Source organism: Hemiscyllium ocellatum, chromosome 16 (genome assembly GCF_020745735.1).
Source record: "Hemiscyllium ocellatum isolate sHemOce1 chromosome 16, sHemOce1.pat.X.cur, whole genome shotgun sequence".
Taxonomy (NCBI): Eukaryota; Metazoa; Chordata; class Chondrichthyes; order Orectolobiformes; family Hemiscylliidae; genus Hemiscyllium; species Hemiscyllium ocellatum.
This window is the reverse complement of record NC_083416.1, coordinates 4410848-4436660: the sequence shown is the minus strand read 5'-3', so window position 1 is coordinate 4436660 and position 25813 is coordinate 4410848. Positions and strand designations below refer to the sequence as shown.

Here is a 25813-nt window from a genome sequence, read left to right as displayed (position 1 = left end):
TCAGTGGTTAGCACTGCTGCCTCACAGCACCAGGGACCCAGGTTCGATTCCAGCCTCGGGGGTGACTGGCTGTGTGCAGTTTGCACGTCCTCCCCATGTCTGCGTGGGTTTCCTCCCACAATTCAAAGATGCGGGCGGCACGGTGGCACAGTGGCGGGCGGCACGGTGGCACAGTGGTTAGCACTGCTGCCTCACAGCGCCTGTAGACCCGGGTTCATTTCCCGACTCAGGCGACTGACTGTGTGGAGTTTGCACGTTCTCCCCGTGTCTGCGTGGGTTTCCTCCGGGTGCTCCGGTTTCCTCCCACAGTCACAAAGATGTGCGGGTCAGGTGAATTGGCCAAGCTAAATTGCCCATAGTGTTAGGTAAAGGGGTAATGTAGGGGTATGGGTGGGTTGCGCTTCGGCGGGTCGGTGTGGACTTGTTGGGCCGAAGGGCCTGTTTCCACACTGTAAGTCTAATCTAAGTCTAATCTAATCTAATGTGCAGGTTAGGGCGGTTGGCCGTGCACAATTGTTCCGTGGTGTCCAGGGATGTGCAGGCTAGCTGGGGAAATGCGGGGTACCAGGGATGGGTTGGGGGTGGGAGAGGTCAGCGTAGACCTGATGGGTTAAGTGGTCTGCTACACTGTAGGGATTCTAACGAATTCCCCAAGCCCCTCAGCATCAAAGACAGCATCCTCACCAGCGTGCTGCTATTGCCACTGGGAAATTAGGCCGAGAGAGTTATTTTCAAGGTTGGCAAATAACCTCCTGGGGGGGGGGGGGGGGGGGGGGGGGGGGGGGGGGGTAATATGATGCCACAAAAATGTGCCAGTGGGCAATGTAATGGACTATTGCTGAACTTGGTGCATTGGCATAAGTGAAATTTAACTACTCATCAACCCCTGCAGACTCCAACCTAACCTCTAATTGAGAAGCTGGAACATAAAACCCAATTGTATGTCCCTTTCTTGTTTAATGCTCCTAATACACGCCCAAAAAAAAAACGCGTGCTCAATGGAGAATCGCTTTTCCAGGAGGAGGGTGGGCACAGGCCTGACCTTCAATTTTTAGATTTGAATTCTCCAACACTAGTTCAACACTGATCCACATTATCCCCTCACTCAGCTGTCTTCATCAAAACAATACACAACAGGGTCTGGTAGAAATTAGATTAGATTACTTACAGTGTGGAAACAGGCCCTTTGGCCCAACAAGTCCACACCGACCCGCCGAAGCGCAACCCACCCATACCCCTACATTTGCCCCTTATCTAACACTACGGGAAATTTAGCATGGCCAATTCACCTGACCGGCATATCTTTGGGCTGTGGGAGGAAACCGGAGCACCCGGAGGAAACCCACGCAGACACGGGGAGAACGTGCAAACTCCACACAGTCAGTCGCCTGAGGCGGGAAAAATGAACCCGGGTCTCCGACGCTGTGAGGCAGCAGTGCTAACCACTGTGCCACCATGCCACCCACAAAATATTTTGAAGTCATTTAAAACCCTGCCTAAACAGAACAGGTAACAGGATTGAAGGAGCTCTGGCTGTGGGCAACTTGGAGTAAAGGAAGTTATAGCACGGATTTAGGCCATTCGGCCCTCTGTGTCTGTGCCAACCCAAAAGAAAGAGCCTTGAAGGTCACAAGACTTCAGGTGTAGATACCACAAAAGAGAATCTTATAAAAATACCAATAAGTAGGATGCTTCACAAACCCATGTGTAACAAGACATGGAGACAATGGGGAGGTTTCTGTGCTAGTGTATCCACCTCTGGGCCAGGCCTCAGTTCAAGTCCATCATCAAGGTTTCTGCCTCCACCACCAAACCAGGCAATGAATCCCAGACATTTGCCACACTCTGGGCAAAGAGTTTGCCCTCACTTCTCCTGCTAAAATCAGTCACCTTAATCACTAACCTCTGCAAAAGGCTAACCCGTCCTGTCTGCCCCCTCCACATTATGTGCATCTCCATTAAATCAGCATCTGCACCCTCTGCTCTAAGGTTGATCCAATGTCACTTCGTATCAGCAATTTTCAGGCAGTGTGCCTCTAAATTGTTCTGCGCTCTCTCCAGAGCAATTATGCCCTTCCTGGAATGCGGTGACCAGGACTGCACATGAAATTCCAGCTGTGGCCGAAACCGAGTTTTTACCAGTTTCCCTAACCAACCGGTTAAACACAGTCATAGAGATGTACAGCATGGAAACAGACCCTTCGGTCCAACCCGTCCATGCCGACCAGATATCCCAACCTAATCTAGTCCCACCTTCCAGCACCCGGCCCATATCCCTCCAAACCCTTCCTATTCATATACCCATCAAAATGCCTCTGAAATGTTGCAATTGTACCAGCCTCCACCACATCCTCTGGCAGCTCATTCCACACACGTACCACCCTCTGCGTGAAAAAGTTGCTCCTTAGGTCTCTTTTAAATCTTTCCCCTCTCACTCGAAACCTATGCCCTCTAGTTCTGGACTTCCCGAGCCCAGGGAAAATAATTTGTCTATTCACCCTATCCGTGCACTTCATAATTTTATAAACCTCTATAAGGTCCCCCCTCAGCCTCCGACACTCCTGGGAAAACAGCCCCAGCCTGTTTAGCCTCTCCCTGCAGCTCAAACCCTTCAATCCTAGTAAATCTTTTATGAACTCTTTCAAATTTCACAACATCCTTCCAGTAGCAGGGAGAGCAGAACTAAACACACTGTCCCAAAAGTGGCCTCGTCAATATCCTGTAGAGCAGCAACATGACCTCCCAACTCTTGTTCGGATAATCCAGGTTCCACTGTATGTGATCGGCGGATACTATTTTGTTCAGATAATCGATTAAAAGCCTTTCCTCTGGGGCTCGGAGGTTTAACGTCTAGTCCCTATTCAGGAGACTGCAGCAGCACACAGTGCGCGGGACCCAGCCCCAACCAGCACAAAGCGCACACAGTCCCCTATCCGGGGCATCGGGACTGCACACCAACACATACACACGCAGCCCCAGCCCCACACAACTTTACAGTGCAAACTCTTGACAGGTTCCATGTTTGCCGTGCACAGGACAATGGCGGAGAGACTATACCTGGGAAGCGGGGGATGGGGTTCGGGTACACCCCGCTGTAGAATACCAGGGAAAGTGTGGCGAGAGACAGTGAGCACGCGAAAGAGGGGGAGAGAGAAAGAGAGAGACAGCACGCGCGAGGGGGTGCGGGGGGGGGGGGGAAAGAGAGAGAGAGAGAGAGCGCGAGGGCACGAGGGCGGGGGGGTAGAGGGTGGGGGGGGTAGAGGGCGAGGGGGGTAGAGGGAGCGAGAGGGGTAGAGGGAGCGAGAGAGAGGAAGAGAGAGGGGGGGAGAGAGACAAGAGTGGTAGAGAGAGAGAGGGGTAGAGAGGGGTAGAGAGAGAGAGAGAGAGAGCGCGAGCGAGAGAGAGCGCGAGAGAGAGTGCGCGAGAGAGAGGGGGAGGAGAGAGGGGTGGGGGGGGGAGAAGAGAGAGAGAGCACGAGAGCGAGAGGGAGGGGTAGAGAGCGAGAGAGAGAGCGCGAGAGAGGAAGAGAGAGCGCGAGAGAGGGGAAGGAGACAGCGCGAGAGAGAGACAGCGCGGAGACGGTGCCTGTTTAAATCACTCTAAACAAAAGACGTGATCACTGCCGGAAACACATCTTTCGGGACCATGAAATCTCCTTCGGATAATTGGTATTCGGATACTCGAGTTTCCTCTTTAATCAATGCACTGACCAAGTATACCAAAGGCCTTCTTTACTATCCTGTCAAAGTGGGACTCCACTTTCATGGAGATCGAAACCTTGGAGTGCAGGTTTCTTTGTTCAGAGATGTTACTGCACACCTTTGAAACAGGTCTCCCAGCGGCAGAGGGGATTACCACAGTATACAACAGCTTCAGCATTATATCCCTGCTTTTGTATTCGGTACCTTGTCCAAAAAATAGGAAGCTATTCTCTATGCTTGTAGTCCATCGACCGCGTCATTTTCAAGGGGTTGTAGATGTACATTCGGAAGTATCCCTTCCATCCAGCCCTCTCAATATCCTTCCATTTACTGAGTATTCCCTTCCTTACTTACCCTCCCACAGCTCTCAATTCAGAATTGAATTCTATTCGGCACTTCTTGCCCAGTCAATGTACTGCCATTCAAATGATGCTATATTCTTCACAAAACAAATACACAGCCATTCCCCATGTGATCTGCAGGTCCCCCAAATCATTAGCCCCAGGGAACAGCAAAGGTAACCAATACCGACCCCAATGCATCCCTGGAAACCACCTTCTGCTTGCAGGAACACCAACCATTCCCGCCATTAAGTCAACCTTGGTCCCAGCTTGCCATATTCCACTGTGTCCTACTGTTACTCTCCTGACTAGTGTGCCACCTTGTTAAATGTCTCACTAATATCCACAGGACTACTACGAACAATCCTCACTGCCTTCCCGTAATAAAACCCAAATCAAATTAACAAGACCTTCCCCCTGCCAAGGCCACACTGACGTTCTAATCCAGGCCTAACAGCCTGTCTCTCAGAATCGATTCTAATTACTTGTTCTTTGCCAGAGGCTGACTTTCCTTTTTCTGTTTGGTCTTGTTCACACCCTTTTTAAACAATAGCACACGACATTGGCTGGGGTCCAACCCTCTGTTACCGCGCCTGTATTTGGAGAGGACTGGAAATTGCTCCTTCAAACATCAGTATTTGCTCCCTTGTTTCCTAGGGAGCAATCCCTTTCGGCCCAATGATTCAGCCACCCTGGTGAATGCCCATCCCTCGGGTACAACCTCTCACATTACCCCAGTTGTTTGTAATAGTTCACATTCTTTCTGTGATGAGAATGTTAAACAGCCCTCTCTTTTGTGACGAGAGACAAAATACCCATCAAGAACTCACTTCACAACTTCCATATCCCACGCACAAGTTATCTCATGGCCCAACCCCCTCAGTGCACAGACTGAGATTTTACTGGCCAATCTTTGCTCTCAATTTCAAACTTTCCTGCAGTCCTCTAGCTTCTGTGCTCCTCAACATTATTTGGATCTTGCAACCGCCTTCAGCTTTCTTTTCCAGCTTCATCGCATGCCGTGTACTTGGAGATAACCAGGTAACTCTACACGTGGCAGTACCACACTTCACCTTGAATGGAAAGGACTGCACTGTGCCCGCAAAATCTCATCCAAAGTCCAGGAAAGTGACCACTCAGCAATCCGTGGTAACACTGCGTTAGCTAGACCTGCTGTCAGAAAGGGGGTCAATCAGATCACAGTGTGGAGGTGGTGGGGAGGGGCTGGAGGCCTAACATGTCAAACTGAGGGGCTTTACACACACACAAACCATGGAATGGATACAAACACACAAACTCGGAGCACAAGTAGGGCTTTGCCCCCATGAACCTGTTTCACTGTTCAATCAGATCAAGGCTGGGTCTGGTTACTCTATGTTCTCAATAACCTTTCAGCCACTTGCTTATCTACTTCTGCCTTAAGATTGGTCAAAGATATTGCCTTCCATCAGCTTCTGAAGAGATTTCTGAGGAATTGTAACCCTCTGTGACAGAAATGTTCAACTTGGTCTTAAGTTAGTGATCCCTTGTTGAGAAACAGTGACACCGAATTCTAGATATTCCCAGAAAAGGAACACCATTTTCTTATCTAGCCTCTTAAAGTCCCCAGGATTTTATACATTTCCATCAAAGGTGTCTCTTACTCAGTTTTTTTTATTACAGGTCTTTGAAGCAAATTGGACTTGAACTAAGGCCTCTTGGCCCAGAGATAGGGACATTACTACTATGCCACAAGAAACACCTTTTTATTTCAAGTTACAACTGGGGTTTGTACAATACCCTGTACATTGGAATAAATTTCCAATGTTAATGAGACGGGGTGGAGGGGTGTCTGGGTGGGATGCTCTTTGGAGGGTCAGTGCAGACTCGATGGGCTGAATGGCCCACTTCCACACTGTAGCGATTCTATGATGCTGTGCACTGATGTTGCGTGATGTGGATATCTCCCAGTCGAACTTTGCTCTCCTTTAGTGGGAACCAATACACAGGAGGGCTCAGAGACCTCCCTTCTGCTGGGATGTTTTCTCCTCAGTCAGCTTGGAAACAGATCCTTCTCACCAAAGATGTTATTACACATCTGGAGCAGGTGGGACTTGTACCCTGGATCAGCAGCAGGAACACTTCACACCACGTCGCAAGAACCCCCTCTTATTCTTCTAAAGCAGCTGTAAGCCTCACCTGTCCAACCTTCAGTCATTAGACAACCTGCCCATTCTAGGATATTGGTCCTGCACTATTCAGGCAGGTTCCTTACTCTGGTCTACCTCCCCTGCAACCAGAACAGAGACAAAACCTGCCAGTACACCATGCCCCTCCCCTTCCCTCCATCCAGGCCCCCAGACAATCCTTCCAGGTGAGGCAGAGGTTCACCTGCCTCTCTTCCAACCTAGTTTACTGCATCAGGTGCTTCCGACTTGGCCTTCTCTACATCAAGGGGCCCAAACGCCAACTCAGGGAATGATTCACCGAACATCTCAGCGGGTCCACAGGGGCTGACCGGACCTCCCAGTCGCCGTCCATTTCAATTCCCCTTCCCACTCCCTTTCCAACTTGACTATCCTCCGCCTCCTCCATTACCACAATGAACCACACCGCAAATTGGAGGAACACCACCTCAGCTTCCACCTGGGCAGCCTACAGCCGGGACGACTCAACATCGAGTTCTCCAATTTCAAATAACCTTCCTTCCCAGCCCTCAAGTCCCTCTCCAGCTCCTCTCCTTCCTGCCACCAACTAGATGCATTCCTCCCATTCACCAACCAGGTCACACCCTCCCCCTGTCTTCACTTATCCCCACTTTACCACTCTGTTCCACCCCCAGCCCCTTTATCTGCAGCTCCCTTTACACCATCCCCAGTCCTGAAGAAGGGTTACACCCGACACTGACTGCTCCACCTCCTGATGCTGCCTGCCTTGCAGTGTTTAGTTTTTTTCTGAAGGAGCTTGCTGCTCACATTTAGGTTGTATTTCAACCCCACGCTCCTGATCGATGGGCACTGCCATGCAGGGAGGGATGGACAAGTCGACAGGCCTTCTCACACTCTTTGCCCAGGGTGTGGCCCAACTCACCATTAACAGGCCCAGAGCACGGGCTGAGGAAGGAGTCTCCCACCCTGACCGTTTGCCCCTCTTTTGGGGTTACATCCATGCACGGGTGTTCCTGGACAGGGAGCAGATTCTGCTCACTGGCATGGTCAAGGCCTTTAGAGACCAGGGCCTGGAGTGCACCATCATCCCTGACGATGTTATCTTTATTTAATTCTGTATATTTCCATCCAACTTATCAATTTGCCCTCGACTACAATGCGCTGTCCCAGCGAGGGCTGTTTCATTATTATTTTCTCCTGTTTGCACAAAAGAGCTTTACACCATGTGGAGCCCCACGCTGTTCCTGTCCTGGGAGTGTTGGATGGTGACAGTGTTGGAGGAAGTTCACTTCCAATTTATTTTTAGTCCAGCTGACAGGAGGGATACTGGGAACAGTTTCCACTCACTGCCAAACAGAACTGCAGGAACCCAACAACTCAAGTTCAGAAACACCAACGTAATGCACTCTCTGCTTTCTGACAAACTAGGATAAAATGGACAGGATACTGACAACTTCTCAGTATGCAGCTCAGTTAATTTAAAGCATCTCAAGGCATTTAACAAGCAACGCTAAAACTTCGACAATGAGCCCAATAAAGGGATCAACAGCTTGATCAGAGATAGACTTTTGTTTTGAAGGAGTAGAGGGCTCCCAGGAGCTAGAGTATATAAGCTGAAAGAAATAGTGATCACAGAGCGATCACAAAACAAGATGGTGGTCTGGCAGCATCTGTGGAAAAAAAAAACAAGAGTTAATATTTCAGGTCTGATGACCCTCCCTCTGCAGCCATCAGTTCTGAGGGAGGGTGACTGCACGTTAACTCGGATTTCTCTCCACAGATGCTGCCAGACCTGATGAGCTTTTCCAGCAACTTCGGTTTTCCTTTCCGATTCACAGTTGTTTCAGTTTCCAAATCAGGGGGAGTGAAGTCAGTCAGTCATTCGGTCCTTGATCAATGCAAATATCCATAAATAACCTTCAGACTTTTCAAAAGTGAAGACAGAATAAGGGGCTTTAAAAATGCAAAACTTTCCCTCTTCAACCTGTAGCCTGTGTATTTGATCAGTTGGAAAAGTAGCCCAACTAGTTTGGCTATAACGCAGCAGCTGTGTTCCTGTGCAACCCCACATTATAGAAAAATTGCACTTTAGAGACAGCGCTTAATGTAATCGCATTACAGCCAACACACATTTCAAAACTTCACACTATAGAAACCGTGTCCCCAATTCAGTAACCGCACGAGAGTAAATTCGAGTTAACGAAAAGTGAGCTGTTGCAGCACAACCTGTAACAGACTAGGATATTTCACGAACCCCCTTGAAAGCTGATAAATACCTTCGCAGAACATATCGCCAGAATCAATCCGCTAATTCACATCGCTTGTTTGAGAGCAGGAAGATAAGGCTTGGAAACACAATATTCCCAACAACTGTCCGATAAATCCCAAAGCTTCCCCACAGCCAGTACTATCAGTTCTACTTCCCAGCATTACAATCAAAGCGGTAGTGCTGGATTGGGTCAAATTACAGGCCAATGCATGTTGTGATCAAGTCTAGCCCACACTAATTACATGGACATACAAGTAACAAGGTCAATGTCACCCAACGCAGCCGCCTTTAAACATTAGAGGAACCTTGTACACCAGCCTCCCCAATCACGAACAATGCTAACGCTTTGTGATGCATACAAAAACCTCCCAATAACTGCAGGAAGGAACTTTGGAAAATTCCACTCCAATTCCCTAAAGTAATCAAGTTCTAGGAGATCACGGCTGCCCATCTGATATATTAACGTACTCACTCACTCATTCGAAACGGTTCAAAGCTCCCAGGGATTTTATCCATCAAATTAGTTCCAGACTTCATACTCAGCCTAATCTCCCACAGCATGGCCCAGTTAATCACATAACTTTTACTTGATCTGATTCTACTTGTTCCTCATTTGTACAGTCAGTAACCAAATGGATCCCACTTCATCTTGAGGCCTGCTCAAAGCCAACAGAAGGGAAGGTCACAGCCAGCAACACTCGGCTGAACTGAAACGCCGGTGAGAAGATAAAACTCTGCCAGCATCAGACCTCCCTGAGGTTTATAAAACCATGAGAGGCAGAGACAGAACATGAATGACAAGGGTCTTTCCCCAAGGTTAGGGGGGTTCAAAACCAGGGGCATATCTTTAAGGTGAGAGGAGAAAGTTTTAAAAAGGACATGAGGTAAACTTTTGTTTTAAAACAGAGTGGTTCGAGGGTGGACTAAAGTGCCCGAGGAAGTTGTGGGTGTGGGTACAATTACAACGTTTAAAAGACATTTGGATAAGCACATGGATGGGAAAGGTTTGGAGGGATATGGGCCAAGCACAAACAGGTGGTTCTAGTTTAGTTTGGGATTATGGCTGGCATGGACTGGTTGGGCCGAAGGGTCTGCTTCTGTGCTGTGTGACTGTTTTCAAATGAAGTCGAATGTTGCTCCCTCACCCCGCAAGGGTCATCAGACCCTGAAACGTTAACGGATATCTCTTCACAGATGCTGCCAGACCTGCTGAGCTTTTCCAGCAATTGCTGATTGTTGTTTTGAATATTTTTAGTTCACAAACATCAAACAACGTTGGTTTGTGTTAATTTTTTATTTGTGCACAGTTTTTGTGGAATGTTTGTATCAATGACTGCCTCCCTCACTGTCCTGGAGGTGGTGGCGAGGTCTTGAACCACTGCAGTCTCTTTTGTTTCGGTATCCCCCCGTTGCTGTTAAGGAGGGAGCTCATGCGACCTGGAGCCAACTTTCATCGTATCGTCAAACTTTTAACAATCAGTTGAACAACCCTCGAGGATTCTCCTGGAGTCTGCATCAATGAAAGGAGGATCCCCAGAACACTGGTGCAAACAACCAGATGGAAGAAATAAATACTCGGGAATTAGAAAAGTGTTTTTCACTTTTTTGGACACCTTCATTTATAGGTTTTACAATGACTAGGGGCCAAGATGTTGCAACTGAGTAATGAAGTCCACTTCTCTTCCAACTGGCACACAGGGTGGCACAGTGGCTAGCACTGCTGCCTCTCAGTGCCAGGGACCTAGGTTCGATTCCTGCCCTGGGCGACAGTGTGTGGTGTTTGCACATTCTCCCCGAGTCTGCGTGGGTTTCCTCCAAGTGCTCCAGTTTCCTCCCACAGTCCAAAGATGTGCAGGTTAAGGTGAATTGGCCGTGCTAAATTGCCCGTAGTGTTAGGGGAATACATCTGGTGGGTTATTCTTCAGAGTGTTGGTGTGGACCTTTTGGGCTGAAGGGCCTGTTCTAATCTAACTCAGCTTGTCCCATGTCAGGGACATAAGGCAAAGTTTATGTCATGAAATGTCTGGGGACATACCCAGCTAAACAGACAACCATACCGCACCAAATGTCTTACTCAATACTATACTGACACAAAGCACAACACGACACTCAAGTCTACTCCATTTGAATTAAACACAGCAGTGCACTCACCAAAAGATCAGTTTATGTATATCGGAAATGTTCCAGTCCATTGTGTCTATTTCCAAAACACCATTCCCATCAGCTCCTGGTTACAACAGTACAGGGCTCCATTCCCATCAGCTCCCGGTTACAACAGGACAGAGCTCCATTCCCATCAGCTCCCGGCTACAACAGGACAGAGCTCCATTCCCATCAGCTCCCGGTTACAACAGGACAGAGCTCCATTCCCATCAGCTCCCGGTTACAGCAGGACAGGGCTCCAATCCCATCAGCTCCCGGTTACAACAGGACAGAGCTCCAATCCCATCAGCTCCCGGTTACAACAGGACAGGGCTCCAATCCCATCAGCTCCCGGTTACAACAGGACAGGGCTCCAATCCCATCAGCTCCCGGTTACAGCAGTACAGGGCTCCAATTCCATCAGCTCCCGGTTACAACAGGACAGGGCTCCAATCCCATCAGCTCCCGGTTACAGCAGTACAGGGCTCTAATCCCATCAGCTCCCGGTTACAGCAGTACAGGGCTCCAATTCCATCAGCTCCCGGTTACAACAGGACAGGGCTCCAATCCCATCAGCTCCCGGTTACAGCAGTACAGGGCTCTAATCCCATCAGCTCCCGGTTACAACAGTACAGCGCTCCATTCCCATCAGCTCCCGGTTACAGCAGGACAGAGCTCCATTCCCATCAGCTCCCGGTTACAACAGGACAGGGCTCCAATCCCATCAGCTCCCGGTTACAACAGGACAGGGCTCCAATCCCATCAGCTCCCGGTTACAACAGGACAGGGCTCCATTCCCATCAGCTCCCGGTTACAACAGGACAGAGCTCCAATCCCATCAGCTCCCGGTTACAACAGGACAGGGCTCCATTCCCATCAGCTCCCGGTTACAGCAGTACAGGGCTCCATTCCCATCAGCTCCCGGTTACAGCAGTACAGGGCTCCAATCCCATCAGCTCCCGGTTACAACAGGACAGAGCTCCAATCCCATCAGCTCCCGGTTACAACAGGACAGGGCTCCATTTGCGGCTCTTTAGCTTTGCTTAAGAGGAGCTGCAGTTTAGATGCTTTCAACATCAAAGTAACACAAAGCATGGCACCAAACCCACCTCATCAAACTGAAGGCAATGAAAAGCCTTCATAGATGTACAGCATGGAAACAGACCCTTCGGTCCAACTCGTCCATGCCGACCAGATATCCCAACCCAATCTAGTCCCACCTGCCAGCTTCCGGCCCATATCCCTCCAAACCCTTCCTATTCATATATCCATCCAAATGCCTCTGAAATGTTGCAGTTGTACCAGCCTCCACCACATCCTCTGGCAGCTCATTCCATACATATACCATCCTCTGCGTGAAAAAGTTGCCCCTTAGGTCTCTTTTATATCTTTCCCCTCTCACCCTGAACCTATGCCCTCTAATGCTGGACTCCCTGACCCCAGAGAAAAGACTTTGTGTATTTATCCTATCCATGCCCCTCATAACTTTGTAAACCTCTAAGGTCACCGCTCAGTCTCCGACGCTCCAGGGAAAACAGCCCTAGTCTGTTCAGCCTCACCCTGTAGCTCAGATCCTCCAACCCTGGCAACATCCTTGTAAATCTTTTCTGAGCCCTTTCAAGTTTCACAACATCTTTCCGATAGGAAGGAGACCAGAATTGCACGCAATATTCCAACAGTGGCCTAACCAATGTCCTGCACAGCCGTAACATAACCTCCCAACTCCTGTACTCAATACTCTGACCAATAATGGAAAGCATACCAAACGCCCACTTCACTATCCTATCAACTGCGACTGTAGCTTGCTCTCTCTCTCTTCACGGATGCTATCTGACCTCCTGTGATCTCCAGATTTCTTGATTTCAGCACAGGTTCCAGCATCTTCAGTAACTTGCTCCTAAATAATTTGCCTTCGTGGTGGTGGCTGAGCGTGGTCAGTGCAAGCCTGATTATTTAGGTTCCATTGTAAGCAGTCTGCACCAGCTTGCTGGTTGGTGAAGGTACCAATAGAGTTGGAGACAGCAAGGGCTGCAGATGCTGAAAACCAGAGCCAATAGGTCAGAGGCCGGAAAAGCACAGATCAGGCAGCATCCAAGGAGCAGGAAAGCCAATGTTTCTGGCCGAACCCTGACTCAAGGTTTTGGCCCGAAACGTTGATTTCCCTGCTCCTTGGCTGCTCTGACCTGCTGTGCTTTTCCAGCACCACATCTTTTGACTTATGAATGGAGGTGATTACCACAGAGTTTACAATCAGGTGGTCCATTCATAAGCTTATGACTGAAAGACAATAAAGCAACTGGGAGTGGTTGGGTCCAGGTGGTGACGCAGAGGGACCTCTGCAGGGCAGATCAACGTCATAACACATGCCTTTTGGATACACTCAGAGAGGTACAGCACGGAAACAGACCCTTCGGGACAACCCGACCATGTCTTCTTCAATTCAGCATCCATCTGATGCAGCAGCCCCCTCAGTGATGCAGATGGACACTGTCGGAACCTCTCACCCTGAATCCTGCTCAACAGAAGACTGGCAATTCGGGGAGGGTGGGTGGGAAGATGGCCAGGTTGCGTACCACAAAACGACAACCTGAGGAGCTCAGCAGAGAACGAGGGGCAGAATGGTCACACATTCTCAACGGCTCAACCCAGTCCTCAAATGGTGAGACATTTCAGCCTCCTGGCATCACCCAGGCCTGAAGGAAATCAAATGAAGTTCAATTGTCCAAGCCCAGCAACATTTTTGTAAATCTCTTCTGAACCCTTTCGATAGCAGGGTGACCATAACGGAACGCGGTATTCTAAAAGTGGCCTGACCAGTTTTCCAGAAAGGTTATAAATAGTGAGCTCTGATGACGTGTGTGCGACGTAGCTAGGATCCATTAGTAATTGAAGAAAAAAATGAGTATCAACACCGACAGGAACACGCTGAAGCCCAATCACATTTCTTCCTCAGGCAAGAAGAAGTCAAAAGTATGCAACATCTCTTCCAAACTTCACCAAACAAGGGGGGACAAAAAAAAAAGCACTTTCTAAACTTCGACTGGCACACATCACTCCTGTTGGTGGGTGGGTGCCATCTGGAGCATCACTCAACAGGAATCAGTTCCTATTTAGAAAGCAATGCACGTAGAACAGGGAACTAACACAGCCCTTCACTCCCTTACCCTGCAAGCAGCAGGTTCGGCTGGCAGTGATAGCTGGGCTCAGAATAGGTGGGGGCTGAAAATGTATCACTTCATCCTGATGAAGGGCTCTGGCCCGAAACGTCGAATTTCCTGTTCCTTGGATGCTGCCTAACCTGCTGTGCTTTAACCAGCAACACATTTTCAGCTCTGATCTCCAGCATCTGCAGACCTCACCTTTTACTCAGAATAGGTGGGGGTCATGTTTACACACCTACCCTGCTTGCCTGGTCCCACAAGAGTCAGCCCTCATGGACACAGACACTTCTCAAAAGTTACATGAGCAAAAGGCATTAGCAATATGACTGACGTACAGGCCTGTACCCTCGAGTTTAGAAGGTGATGTAATTGAATCCTGGAAGATCCTGGTGGATGTGGAAAGGAGATTTCCTCCTGTGGAAGGTTCGTGAACTAGGGTCAGCAATTAAAAACAAGAGGGTGTCCCTTTAAGGAAGGGATGAGAGGGGAAGATTTTTTGAGCGGACAGTCTTTAGATGTCCCATCCTCAAAAAAAAAGGCAATGCACGCAGTATCTTTATTATTAAAAGGTAGTGGTAGATTCACGATCTCCAGCAGCTGCAGTCCTCACTTTCTCTCGACGACAAAAGCAGATGAAAGATCACCAGAGATATGCAGGAGTTGAGGTTAAAACCAAAACAGCCATGGTCGCAAACGGTACAGCAGGTTTGAAGGGCTGAGTGGCCTATTTGTTTTTGTCCATACAATTCCGCCACTTGGAGCAATCACCGACATTCCGAGGGATCGGATGAAGCGAGAGCTGGTCATGTCTTTTTCAATTCAGCATCTGTCTGACGCAGCAGCCCCCTCAGTGATACAGAGAGACGCTGTCGGAGCCTCTCACCCTGAATCCTGCCAGTTCAGGTGGTGGGGGGGGGGAAGATGGCCAGGTTGCGTACCACGAAATGACAACCTGAGGAGCTCAGCAGAGCATGAGGGGCAGAATGGTCACACATTCTCAACGGCTCAACCCAGTCCTCAAGGGGTGGGACACTTCAGCCTCCTGGCATCACCCAGGCCTGAGGGAAGTCAAATGGAGTTCAAATGTCCCCTTTTACTGCGAGGATTCTGGAATGTGGTTTGTACAGAAGGGTGATGACCATCATGTCAGGATTATCCCTCTGGTTCTGCCAATCACCAAGGCAGGGCCAGCAGCAGCTCAAACCAACCTTCCATCCACTGACTCCACCTACACTTCCCACTGCCTCAGGAAGGCAGCCAACAACAACTGCCCCTCTCACCATCTCCTCCAACCTCTTCCATCAGGCAGAAGATCCAAAAGCTAAAACACGTGCACCAACAGGTTCAGGGACAGCTTCGTCCCCACTGTTATTTGACTCAGTGAACCCCTACAAGTTCAAATCTAATGTTGATCTCACTCTCTGTGCACCTGCTCTGCAGCGGTGACATTGCATCCCCCGCTCTGTTTGATCACCCTTACGCACTTTGTATGGTGTGGTCTGCCTGTACTGCACACAAAACAAAAAACAACTTTCCACTGTACTTAATAATACAGGACAATAATAAACCAAACCAATGAGGGCCAATGGCAGCCCAGTCCAGACTGACACAGGACTGAGCAATGGCTCTCCTGGATCTGCTCTTGGCTTCGTTACTTCAAAAGATTTGCCAGAGATTCCTCCCCCTTTCAGTGTGCCGGTTCTCGCTCGCCATGTCCAGCAGTCAATGGAAAACCAATTGGCCAGAATAAACGTGCCGCGACTCCCAGTACCAGGCTGCCCCCTCCAACACCAGCTTCCTTACCCATTACAGTCTCTGCCCCTTCAGTAAGGAAGGAGTGAACCCTGTGATTGAAGGAGAACCTCCTCAGATTCTGTCCCTGCACAGTGCTCTGCCAATCACAATTCCATAGGTCGGTCTCTGACTGACAACCCAGTTGGGATTTCCCCTTTAGGCTCCAAACCTCCATTAACTCCAAAGGTTGGAGCACATCCATCGAAAGAAAGAAATCGGTTTCTAAGATGCCAATGCCCAGGATATCGCTGAAGGAATTCATCAGTATCATTGATCCGATACTTTCAATTGTTTCAAAGATGCTCCTACCCACATCAATCAGAAAAGGAATGCTTGACAATTGCAGTGCTCTGCAATTCTTTGGACAATGAAGCAGTTTCTGACCAATATGCACAGCTTGGACTGCATCCAGGCTTGGGCTGAGAAGAGTCAAGTGTGCCAGGCAATCACCACAGACAAGATCAAATCTAACCACGACATTAGGTTACATCACCATCGCGGGATTCCGCACCAACATCACAGCATATCCACTGATCACAAACTAAACTGGACCAGCCGGACAGATTCACGGCCATAAGAGAAGATTAGGCGATGGGAAACCTTCAGCAAGCAAATCACCGCCTGACTCCCTCATTTCCACCATCTACATGGCACATGTCAGGAACGTGTGACAGAACACTCTCCATCGTGTGAATGGGGGCCAGCTCAACAACACTCTGGGATTCTCAGTAACCATTCACCATCTTAAATTTTCACTCCTCTCCCATCACCACAGCAGCAGCTTCCACAAGGTGCATTCCAGCAGCTCGGCTCGGCGCCTTTAACATTATCTTCTGAGGCTGAAGTGGGTACTGCAGATGCTGGAGATTAGAGGAGTGCTGGAAATGCACAGCCGATCAGGCAGCATCCATGGAGCAGGAAAATTGACATTTTTGGGCAGGAGTCCTTCAACAGTATCTTCCAAGCAGATGTCCTTGCACATGCTTGAGATTAAGGGCTGTAGGTGCATGGAATCACCATAACAACCTTCCCGCCAAATCCACGTACAATCTGACTTGAAAACTATATCAGTGTTCCCTCACTGTCGCTGGGTTAGGACTGAGGCACACGTGTTCCATACACCAAATGGACCGCAATGTTTTAAAAGATACAGCTCACGGTCACTTGCTCAAGGCAAATTAAGGATGGGCATTAATTACTGGCCCTAACCAACAGGATCCTGATCGTTAAAGTCACTGGCAAACATGGTTCCTTTTTGTACAGATCAAACAAAAGGAAACAATGAGGTGACATGCCGCCGAAGAGGGAAAAAAATTCTGAACGAGTAAAGAACCGTTTGTTTTATTTTGTTCATGAACCAGGTCTGAGTGTGGACATTTCTGCTTCTGTGCAAAGTCGAGTCAGTATCTGACTGAAGCAGTTATACAGGAGGGATGTACTGCACGTGACTTAACTGACAGTCAGTTCATCTTTTTGTCACCTAAAACATGGCAACGGTATTGGGAGAATAACTTCACATAGTGGATCATCACTAGAAAGACCTTGTAATTAAATGTTACTCTGTCAACTCAATGTTGCCAGCAAAACCCGAGCAAAGACTGCAAAGTGTTGAGGACAAGAGGTTCACGGGTTTGGGAAAAGGTGTAAGATAAAATGAAAGTGTATGAGCTTGTGCAATGCAGAACCATCTCATGCTCAGATTAGTTAGGGAAGCTGACGAGGCAAATTACTTACACAAACTAAACGAAAAATATTTCAGTAATTTACTACAATATCATGTGATTTCTCCATAACTAAAATATTGGTAGCACAATTTCAACAACTTAATACACAACCATCTCCAGACACTCTCTTGGCACAGAGGGTTCAATTTCAAACTTTGTGGATGTTTCTAAACTTGGAAGCGAGATGAACAAGGAGGAGGAGAGTAGAATTTCAAAAGGACATTAGCAAGTCAGTAGATTGGGCAGACAAGTGGTTGAAGTTCAATGTGGGAAAATACGAGGTAATTACGTTTTGAAAGGAAGAACATGGGAGTAACAACATCGAGTCAGGGAGTTCAAGAGCACAGGGACCTGGGTATTTATATGCAGAAATGGTGACAGGATAGGCCAATTAAACATACAATATTTTAGGTTTTAATAGTAGAGGCATAGAGTATAAAATTTAGTAGTTAAGGTTTTTCAGAAGATTTGTATGTATATTAGTTAAGATTGAAATTAAGTAAGGCACTAGCTTAGCCCCAGCTGGGATATTCCTTCCAGTGTGAATGCCACTTTAGGAAGAGGATGTGGTGGAGGCTGGTACAATTACAACATTGAAAAGGCATCTGGATGGGTATAGGAATAGGAAGGGTTAGGAGGGCTACGGGCTGGGTACTGGTAAATGGTACTGGATTGGGTTGGGATATCTGGTCGGCATGGACGGGTTGGACCAAAAAGAGCCTGTTTCCAGGCTGTACATGTCAATGATTCTGGGATCCACATCACACAAGTAAACATGAAAATGCCAGCTCTCCGAAAATCCTTGGATTGTTGAAAACACCTGCAGTCATTTCATCTTGGGGCCTGAAATCAGGAACAGTTCAGCAGCAGGCCTGAATTAAATATGAACCCAGGGCTGCTACCATTTCCATCACTAACTTCCTCACACATCACTTATGCAAGTTTCCTCTAGAAGAATTTCTAGTTAGAAACTTTGACACCAAGTAAACTAGTACTATTCGTGTGGGGAGGAGTGGGTTCCAAATTTATTCACAAAGGGAAACTTTATAGCTGAATACAACCCAAGTTAACGGAGTATTTGACAGACTGAAACGGTTTTGATTTGCTTGCGGTGGTCCTTTAGAACAATGCAATGAACATATCCGACGGAAGGTCAGGCCTTTATCAAGGTGCATCACAGCTGTCCCTTTAACACACTCCACCTCAGGCCTGAATATAAGTCACCAACAACACGGTTCAGAACTTAACGCTAACTGGGTAGCAACAAAAAATCTGAGGGCATCCTGAAATGCCAGCCCTCCACGTGAAACCAAAACAAAATTCAGCTGAGATAAGAATTAATTAATGGCATACAAGTAGTAGCAAACTTAATTTCACAGGATATCCTTTTCAACCTCCTACCTTCGCAAATCCGATCAAGACGCGCACGTTTTACTTTGTGTTTGTCCATTACGGGCACAGACATTACAGCGAGAGATCAGGGATCAGCAGAGTGATGACTCAGGGTGGATTACTTTGTTCACCACTGCAAGAACTGGAGGCATCAGAGAAGGGTCACAGGTTTCAGTATTTCCAAAAGCTCTCGTTTGCCTGTTTTTGAAAATAAAAAAGAGATAAATTTAAACAGTTAGTACAGGTAGAATTTTCCTTTCCCCGTTTAATGATCCCCTGGCTCAAACCTGCAAGTGAGACATTAGCATGTAAAGATGACATGCCTCCAACATCATGTGACACCACTCACTTACCATCCCAAACTGATTTGAATCTCAATCCTGCAATAGCAAGTGACACACAGAAATTAATTCAATGGCCCTTTTCTATTTACAGTATAGTTTCCCAAGTAAACACACAGCTTCCGGGTCTCCAACTGCAAACACAGATCAATCAGAGACAATTGCAGAATGTATGACTAATCTACACTGCCAATTCTGAAATTATTCAGATAATCTTCTCGCTGCCCTTTCACCTTCTGTAAACCCAGGATTATCTGAAACTTTGCTGCATCTATTCTAGCTCACATTTGCCCACCGTTTCGATACTGTGAACTCATTATTAAACCGGACAGGGTTCAGAAAGGATTTTCCAGGGTTTGAGATATAAAAATAGACTGTAAAGGCTGGGACGGTTTTCAATGGATTGTAGGAGGTTGAGGGGTGACCTTACTGATGTTTATAAAATAATGAGGGGCACAGATAAGGTGAATGGTAAGGTTCGGTTCCCTCGTGTTGGGAATTTCACCACTATGGGGCATATTTTTAAGGTGGGAGGAGATAGATTTAATAGAGACATGAAGGGCAACTTTTATTTTAATACAGAGAGTGATTAGTGTGCAAATGAACTTCCTGAGGAAGTGGTGGATGCGGGTACAGTTATAACATTTAAAAGACATTTGGCTACAATCATAAATAGGAAAGATTTGGAGGGAAATGGGCCAAATGAAGGCAGGTGGGACTAGTTTAGCTTGGGATCATGTTCCGCACGGAGTGGTTGGACTGAAGGGTCTGTTTCTGTGCTGTATGACTATGAACCTAAAATGCCTCGATTTTAAAATTTCCATCCTCATGCTCAAATCAATGACCTTACTGCCAGCGTCTCTCCATACACTCCTTGCTCTAGAATCTTGAGGCCTGGGTATCAAGAACTCTAGGATTCCCTTTGTAAAGCTGTCTGCCTACTTCAAGATGCTTCTTAGACCCCCCTTGATCAGCTTTCCTAATATTTCCTTCGTCAATTTCTGTCTGGTCATGTTCCCTGGAACATCCTGGGATTTTTTAAAACTATCTACTGTAAATAGAAATGATGATCAGTGTTGCATAAAACACAAAGTTAAGCTGCTTACCTCTATATAATCGTCTCCTAGTGCCCATCTAGAGCTGAAACACTCATCCGCACCTTAGTCAATTCCAGACTGGACTGTTCCAACACTCTCAGATACCCTGATCCGCTCACGCACCTCAGATACCCTGATCCGCTCACGCACCTCAGATACCCTGATCCGCTCACGCACCTCAGATACCCTGATCCGCTCACGCACCTCAGATACCCTGATCCGCTCACGCACCTCAGATACCCTGATCCGCTCACGCACCTCAGATACCCTGATCCGCTCACGCACCTCAGATACCCTGATCCGCTCACACACTTAGGGCGGCACGGTGGCACAGTGGTTAGCACTGCTGTCTCACAGCGCCTGAGACCCGGGTTCAATTCCCGACTCAGGCGAGTGACTGTGTGGAGTTTGCACGTTCTCCCCGTGTCTGCGTGGGTTTCCTCCGGGTGCTCCGGTTTCCTCCCACAGTCCAAAGATGTGCGGGCCAGGTGAATTGGCCATGCTAAATTGTCCATAGTGTTAGTTAAGGGGTAAATGTAGGGGTATGGGTGGGTTGCGCTTCGGCGGGTCAGTGTGGACTTGTTGGGCCGAAGGGCCTGTTTCCACACTGTAAGTAATCTGATCCAATCACACACCTCAGATACCCTGATCCAATCACACACCTCAGATACCCTGATCCAATCACACACCTCAGATACCCTGATCCACTCACACACCTCAGATACCCTGATCCACTCACAAACCTCAGATACCCTGATCCACTCACAAACCTCAGATACCCTGATCCAATCACAAACCTTAGATAGCCTTATCCAATCACACACCAAGTTCACCCATTTACTTGCTGATAGATTAAACCTCAGTTTAATCCCTTGAAGTTATAATATACATCTTCATGTTTACATCTTCTTAGCCTCTCTCAATCTCTAACTTGCTCTTTAGTCTGATCTCTGATGCACCCCTCTGTGTCCTGGGGGTAGCAGCTACACCGTGGATTGGAGACTCCTGTGCTCTGAATCTCACCCCATATGGACTCAAATCTTACCCTCCAAGAGGTTGTTGAAATCCATCTCTATCCTTCCCTCCCTCTTCCTTTGCGGTTGGTTTTCTATCTAATTACCTCTCACGCCCACCTGCCTTGTGATGGTTACAAATATTTTAGACATCATCACGAGGTTGGTCAATGTTGGAAATTAAGGGCCAAACAAAAGAGGCTGCGATAGCCTAGTGATATTATCACTGGACTGTTAATCCAGAGCCTGGGTAATGTTCTGGGGACCTGCGCTCGAAACCCCACAGCAGCAGATGCACGGAATTTACATTCAATAAGTTAAGAGTCTAATGACGACCATGAATCCATTATCGATGGTCAGGAAAAGCCCATCTGGTTCACTAATATCCTTCAGGGAGGGGAACTGCCTTTCTTACCTGGTATGGCCTATACGTGACTCCAGACCATACAGCAATATGGTTGATTTCTAACTGCCTCCGCCCCAGGCAATTAGGGAGGGGCAATAAATGCTGGATTAGCCAGACACTCCCTCATCTCGGGAATGAATTAAAAAGGAGAGATAGATTTCAAACTAAACTCCACCCACCCTTGACCACTGGACCAACACATTTCAGCTAACTCAGCTCACACCAGAGATGGAATTTAGCCTGAATTATCTAAAGAGATTATTTGATTGGAGAGATTAAATTAGATTCCCCAAAGTATAGAACCAAGCCATTTGGCCCAACAAGTACACACCGAACCTCCAAAGAGCAGCCCATCCTGACCCATTCTCCTATACTATATTTACCCCTGACTAATGCACCAAACACTATGTACAATTTCCCATGGCCAACTCACTTGACCTGCACATCTTTGGACTGTGGGAGGAAACTGGAGCACCCAGAGAAATCCCACACAGACACGGGGATAATGTGCAAACTCCCCACAGACAGTCACCCGAGTCAGGAATCGAACCCGGGTCCCTGGTGCTGGGAGGCAATAGTGCTAGCCGCTGTTTTGCCCGGGTGGGTGGGAGCACATCCCATTAGCAGGTACACCACATCGAAACAGGAATCTTGACCTTGCCAGAGCTTGGTGAATGCATTCAGCTTCCTGCGACAGCCATGACCAGTTAGACTAAAATTAGCCAATTTTTAAACAAGGTACACAGCAGCTTTTTTAAACTAATTCAAACTTTTACAACCGCTACAGCAGCCTCAGTGGTTTCCACGTGTCTAAAAATACTTGCAATTCCATTCGACAATTAACCCTTCATAGCTTCACAAAATAAAATTATCTGCAAATGACTAGAAATGGCCACACCACATACAACTAGAGGGGAAGCAAAAGGGGAAATGATTCGGCAGGAACCCTGTATTAAAGCATGAGAGTATTCTGAAGAAATGAGCATGACAGAGACATTCGGCCGAGTGTGGCTCAGTTGAATACAGACCCACGTACAACACGAGGAACCTGTTAAAAATAAAGGCCGCATGATGTCTGTGTCTCAAAAAACAGACCAGAAAGAGAGAAACTTGGGATCGAGGAAATACTTGTTAAAAAGACAGATGGAATAAACATAAAATGTAGTTATTAACCCACACAGAAGAATTTTAACAGGTGGGCAAAACAAAACATGTATTGTGTACAAATGCTCTCATTCTCAAAAATGAAGCAAATGTTCATACCTCAAACTAGATCAACCCTGTAACACACTCACTATTTACTGGCTCCTGACCCCAACATATTTTCACGAGTATGAAACAATCAGGGATAGTGATTCAATACAGTGGAAAGCCCTGAAACGTCAGAGGTCTTTTCTGGGGTACTGTGTGCAGTTCTGGTCAACCTGCGTGAGAAAGAATGTTATTAAACTGGAGAGGATTCAGAAAAGATTTGCCAGGATGTTACTGGGAATGGAGGCATTGAGTTGAAGAGACTGGGTAAAAACAATGACTGCAGATGCTGCACTTTGGATAGACTGGGACTGAGAAGCAAGTGGAGGAGTGACCTTATTGAGGTTTGTAAAATCATGAGAGGCATAGATAGGGGGAAAATCGACAAGGTATTTTCCCTGGGGTGGGGGAGATCAACACTTTTTTTAAAGTTAGAAGAAGAAATTTTAAAACGGACGTGAGCAGTAACTTTATTTACACGCAGGGTAAGTGGTGAGGGTGTGTACAATCACAACATTTAAAACGATGAAAATAAGTACATGGATAGGAAATAGAAAAACTCTGAAGGGATATAGGTCAGGAGCAGGCAGGCAGGACCAGTTTAGTTTGGGATTATGTTCAGCATGGACTGGTTGGGCCAAAGGGTCTGCTGCCATGCTGTATGATTCTATGGCATCCTCAACGTCTGACTGACATCAGCTGAGCATTATAACTCCCCTCTACCTGGGGTAGTACGAGTGTGCATTCCTAAACAGACGTCAGTAATAAACCACTCTCAACTTACAAGAAAGCTGGGTAGACTTGGTACCCAGATATTAAAACTCAGGCATTCAATCTTTCCAAGGAGTGGCCTCAATTAGTGAGGGAATGGTCATTTCAACAATGTCAAGCAGATTTATAATCAAAGCCAAGCGTTTACAATGAGTGGGACTGATCTATTCTATTAGCTGTATGTGCTTCAAGGAATCTTGGTCAGTGATTCCTAACATTTTCCACAGAAACAAACAAACCCAACTTTTATTATGATTGCACACTAACTCAATCCAATGTGCACCTTTTGTAGACAGTTACTAAGGTAACTTCCACCAATTTTGCTTAAAATGAGAGGATTCTTGGAAGAAAATTGTTGGCAATATTATTTAATGCATCATTCAATCCCTAGCTACCCTGGAGGTAGTGGCGCTGAGTCACCTTTTTAGTCGGACATGATTCAGATGATCCCACAGTGCTATCTGGTAGGTCATTCTGATGACAAGTTGCTGGACTCAAAATGTTACCCGTTTTCTTCCCACAGCTGCTCCCAGACCATCACTTTCTGTTAGGAGAAAGTGAGGACTGCAGATGCTGGAGATCAGAGCTGAAACACGTGTTGCTGGAAAAGCACAGCAGGTCAGGCAGCATCCAAGGAGCAGGAGAATCGACGTTTTGGGCATGAGCCCTTCTTCACATCACTTTCTGTTCCAGATCACATCGTGTTAAATAAACCATCAGGTGCACAGCTTGGAGGGGAATCTAGAGGGAATCTAGCACTTCCATACAGCATGTCCTCCTGAACCCAAATACTTAAAATTAACTGCAGGAATTACCCCTTCAATGCTCAGGGAGATGTCAAGTCAGGAAGTCTCTTGCACCTCTTTGAGAGTGAAGATTAGCCAGAAGTCAGCATTTAGACTACAGCTTTTACATAATTGGTGCAAAGGGTTAAAACCACAGTGTCACATCATAAAAGATAAAGAGCAACATCAGACAAAATGCTGCAAGTAACTCGTCCTCAAAGCGCAAGTGAAAATCTAGTCAGTCTTTGCAATCCTGCAGTTGAACTAGTTACAAATGGTTGAGGGAGTACTTTCAACTCAATTCGCATTCCTGGGAACTGGCTGGTTCCGTGTACCTGAAGTAACACGCGATTAACTCGAGACCGAGTAAACCAGCCTGCACCACCCAAAGAAACTGGAACGATTGTCAGATCCCACCCGAGCTGGGCCTTGGAAAGTTTAGGTCAGCAGCAACACTGCCTCACTACAAACAGGCACCGATTACAGCGGATGTGCGCTTCAGTCCTCTTCCCTAAACAAAGAGGGGGAACCCCCTCTCCCCGCCACTGCTGCATTTAATCATTACCTTAAATGCTTCCCTTTCCACAAAAAAAAGTGCTCCAGCTTCTTAAACCATGCTGCTTCCTGTTGGTTCCCACAGCGAGGCTGATCCTACCGGAAATACAAAGAGAGGAGGTTAAAAAAAAGGAGGCAGATGAGAAATAACTAAAAGAAATGAGAAGGCGTTAGCTGTTAGCCTTGGGGCAGCGAGACACACACAGCGAGCGAGCACGCTGCCGGGAGCCGGCTGCTACATTGCCACTGGATACACTGCGTTCGATATCGGATACACCGCGTTCTAGAACACTCACTCTCGCTACAATGTTGCCGCTCCGCACATCCGAGACGCTCGACGCGTGACCACCACGCACCAACGGCGCGCCGACGTCACCGCGCAGCCAAGCCCCGCCTCCCATCGCGTCATCGCCCATCGCGACACCCGCTTCCCGCCTCCGTCCGTGCCTCTCCGTCGCCAGGCCCCGCCTCACACCGCCATTCTCCGTCACCGCGCAACCCAAGCTCCGCCTGCCTCCGCGTCTCTCAGTCACCGCGCACCTCTCAGATCCCGCCGCCTTCAGCGGCGCTTGCGTGACCGCGCAGCACCGACCCCACCTCCCACCGCGTCGTCTTGGTCCCGCCTCCAACCGCGACCTCCCGTCACCGCGCACCTACGACCCCGCCTCCTCACAACGTCACCGCGCAGCCCTGGCCTGCGTCCCAACGCGATCACTCATCATCGCGCACCTCCGACCCCGCCTCCCAACGGGACCCTACGTCACCACGAGGCCCTGGGCCCTGGCCCCGCCTCCCACCGCGATCACCTGTGACCGCGCCCCTCTTACCCTACCCTGCCAACGGGATGACGTCACTGCGCACCTCAAACCCCGCCTCCCATAGCGACCCAACGTCACCGCTACCCCGGCGCAGCCGCAACACTG

The 25813-nt window shown here is 47.9% G+C and overlaps 1 protein-coding gene across 4 annotated transcripts in view; it reads right to left on the bottom strand.

Moving 5' to 3' along the window:
- LOC132823326 (C-terminal-binding protein 1-like) overlaps positions 1-25518 on the bottom strand; it is a 95987-nt gene extending 70469 nt beyond the window's left edge. The window contains exons 1-3 of one of the 4 annotated variants that reach the window (XM_060837015.1): positions 25431-25518; positions 24901-24986; positions 18681-18869 (exon numbers count right to left, since the gene is read on the bottom strand). In XM_060837015.1, coding sequence (XP_060692998.1) covers positions 18681-18744 — 64 coding nt within the window. In that variant the 5' untranslated portion in view covers positions 18745-18869; positions 24901-24986; positions 25431-25518. The other 3 variants (XM_060837013.1, XM_060837012.1, XM_060837016.1) reach the window with 3 other exon arrangements.
- Between the last annotated feature and the right edge of the window lie 295 nt (positions 25519-25813).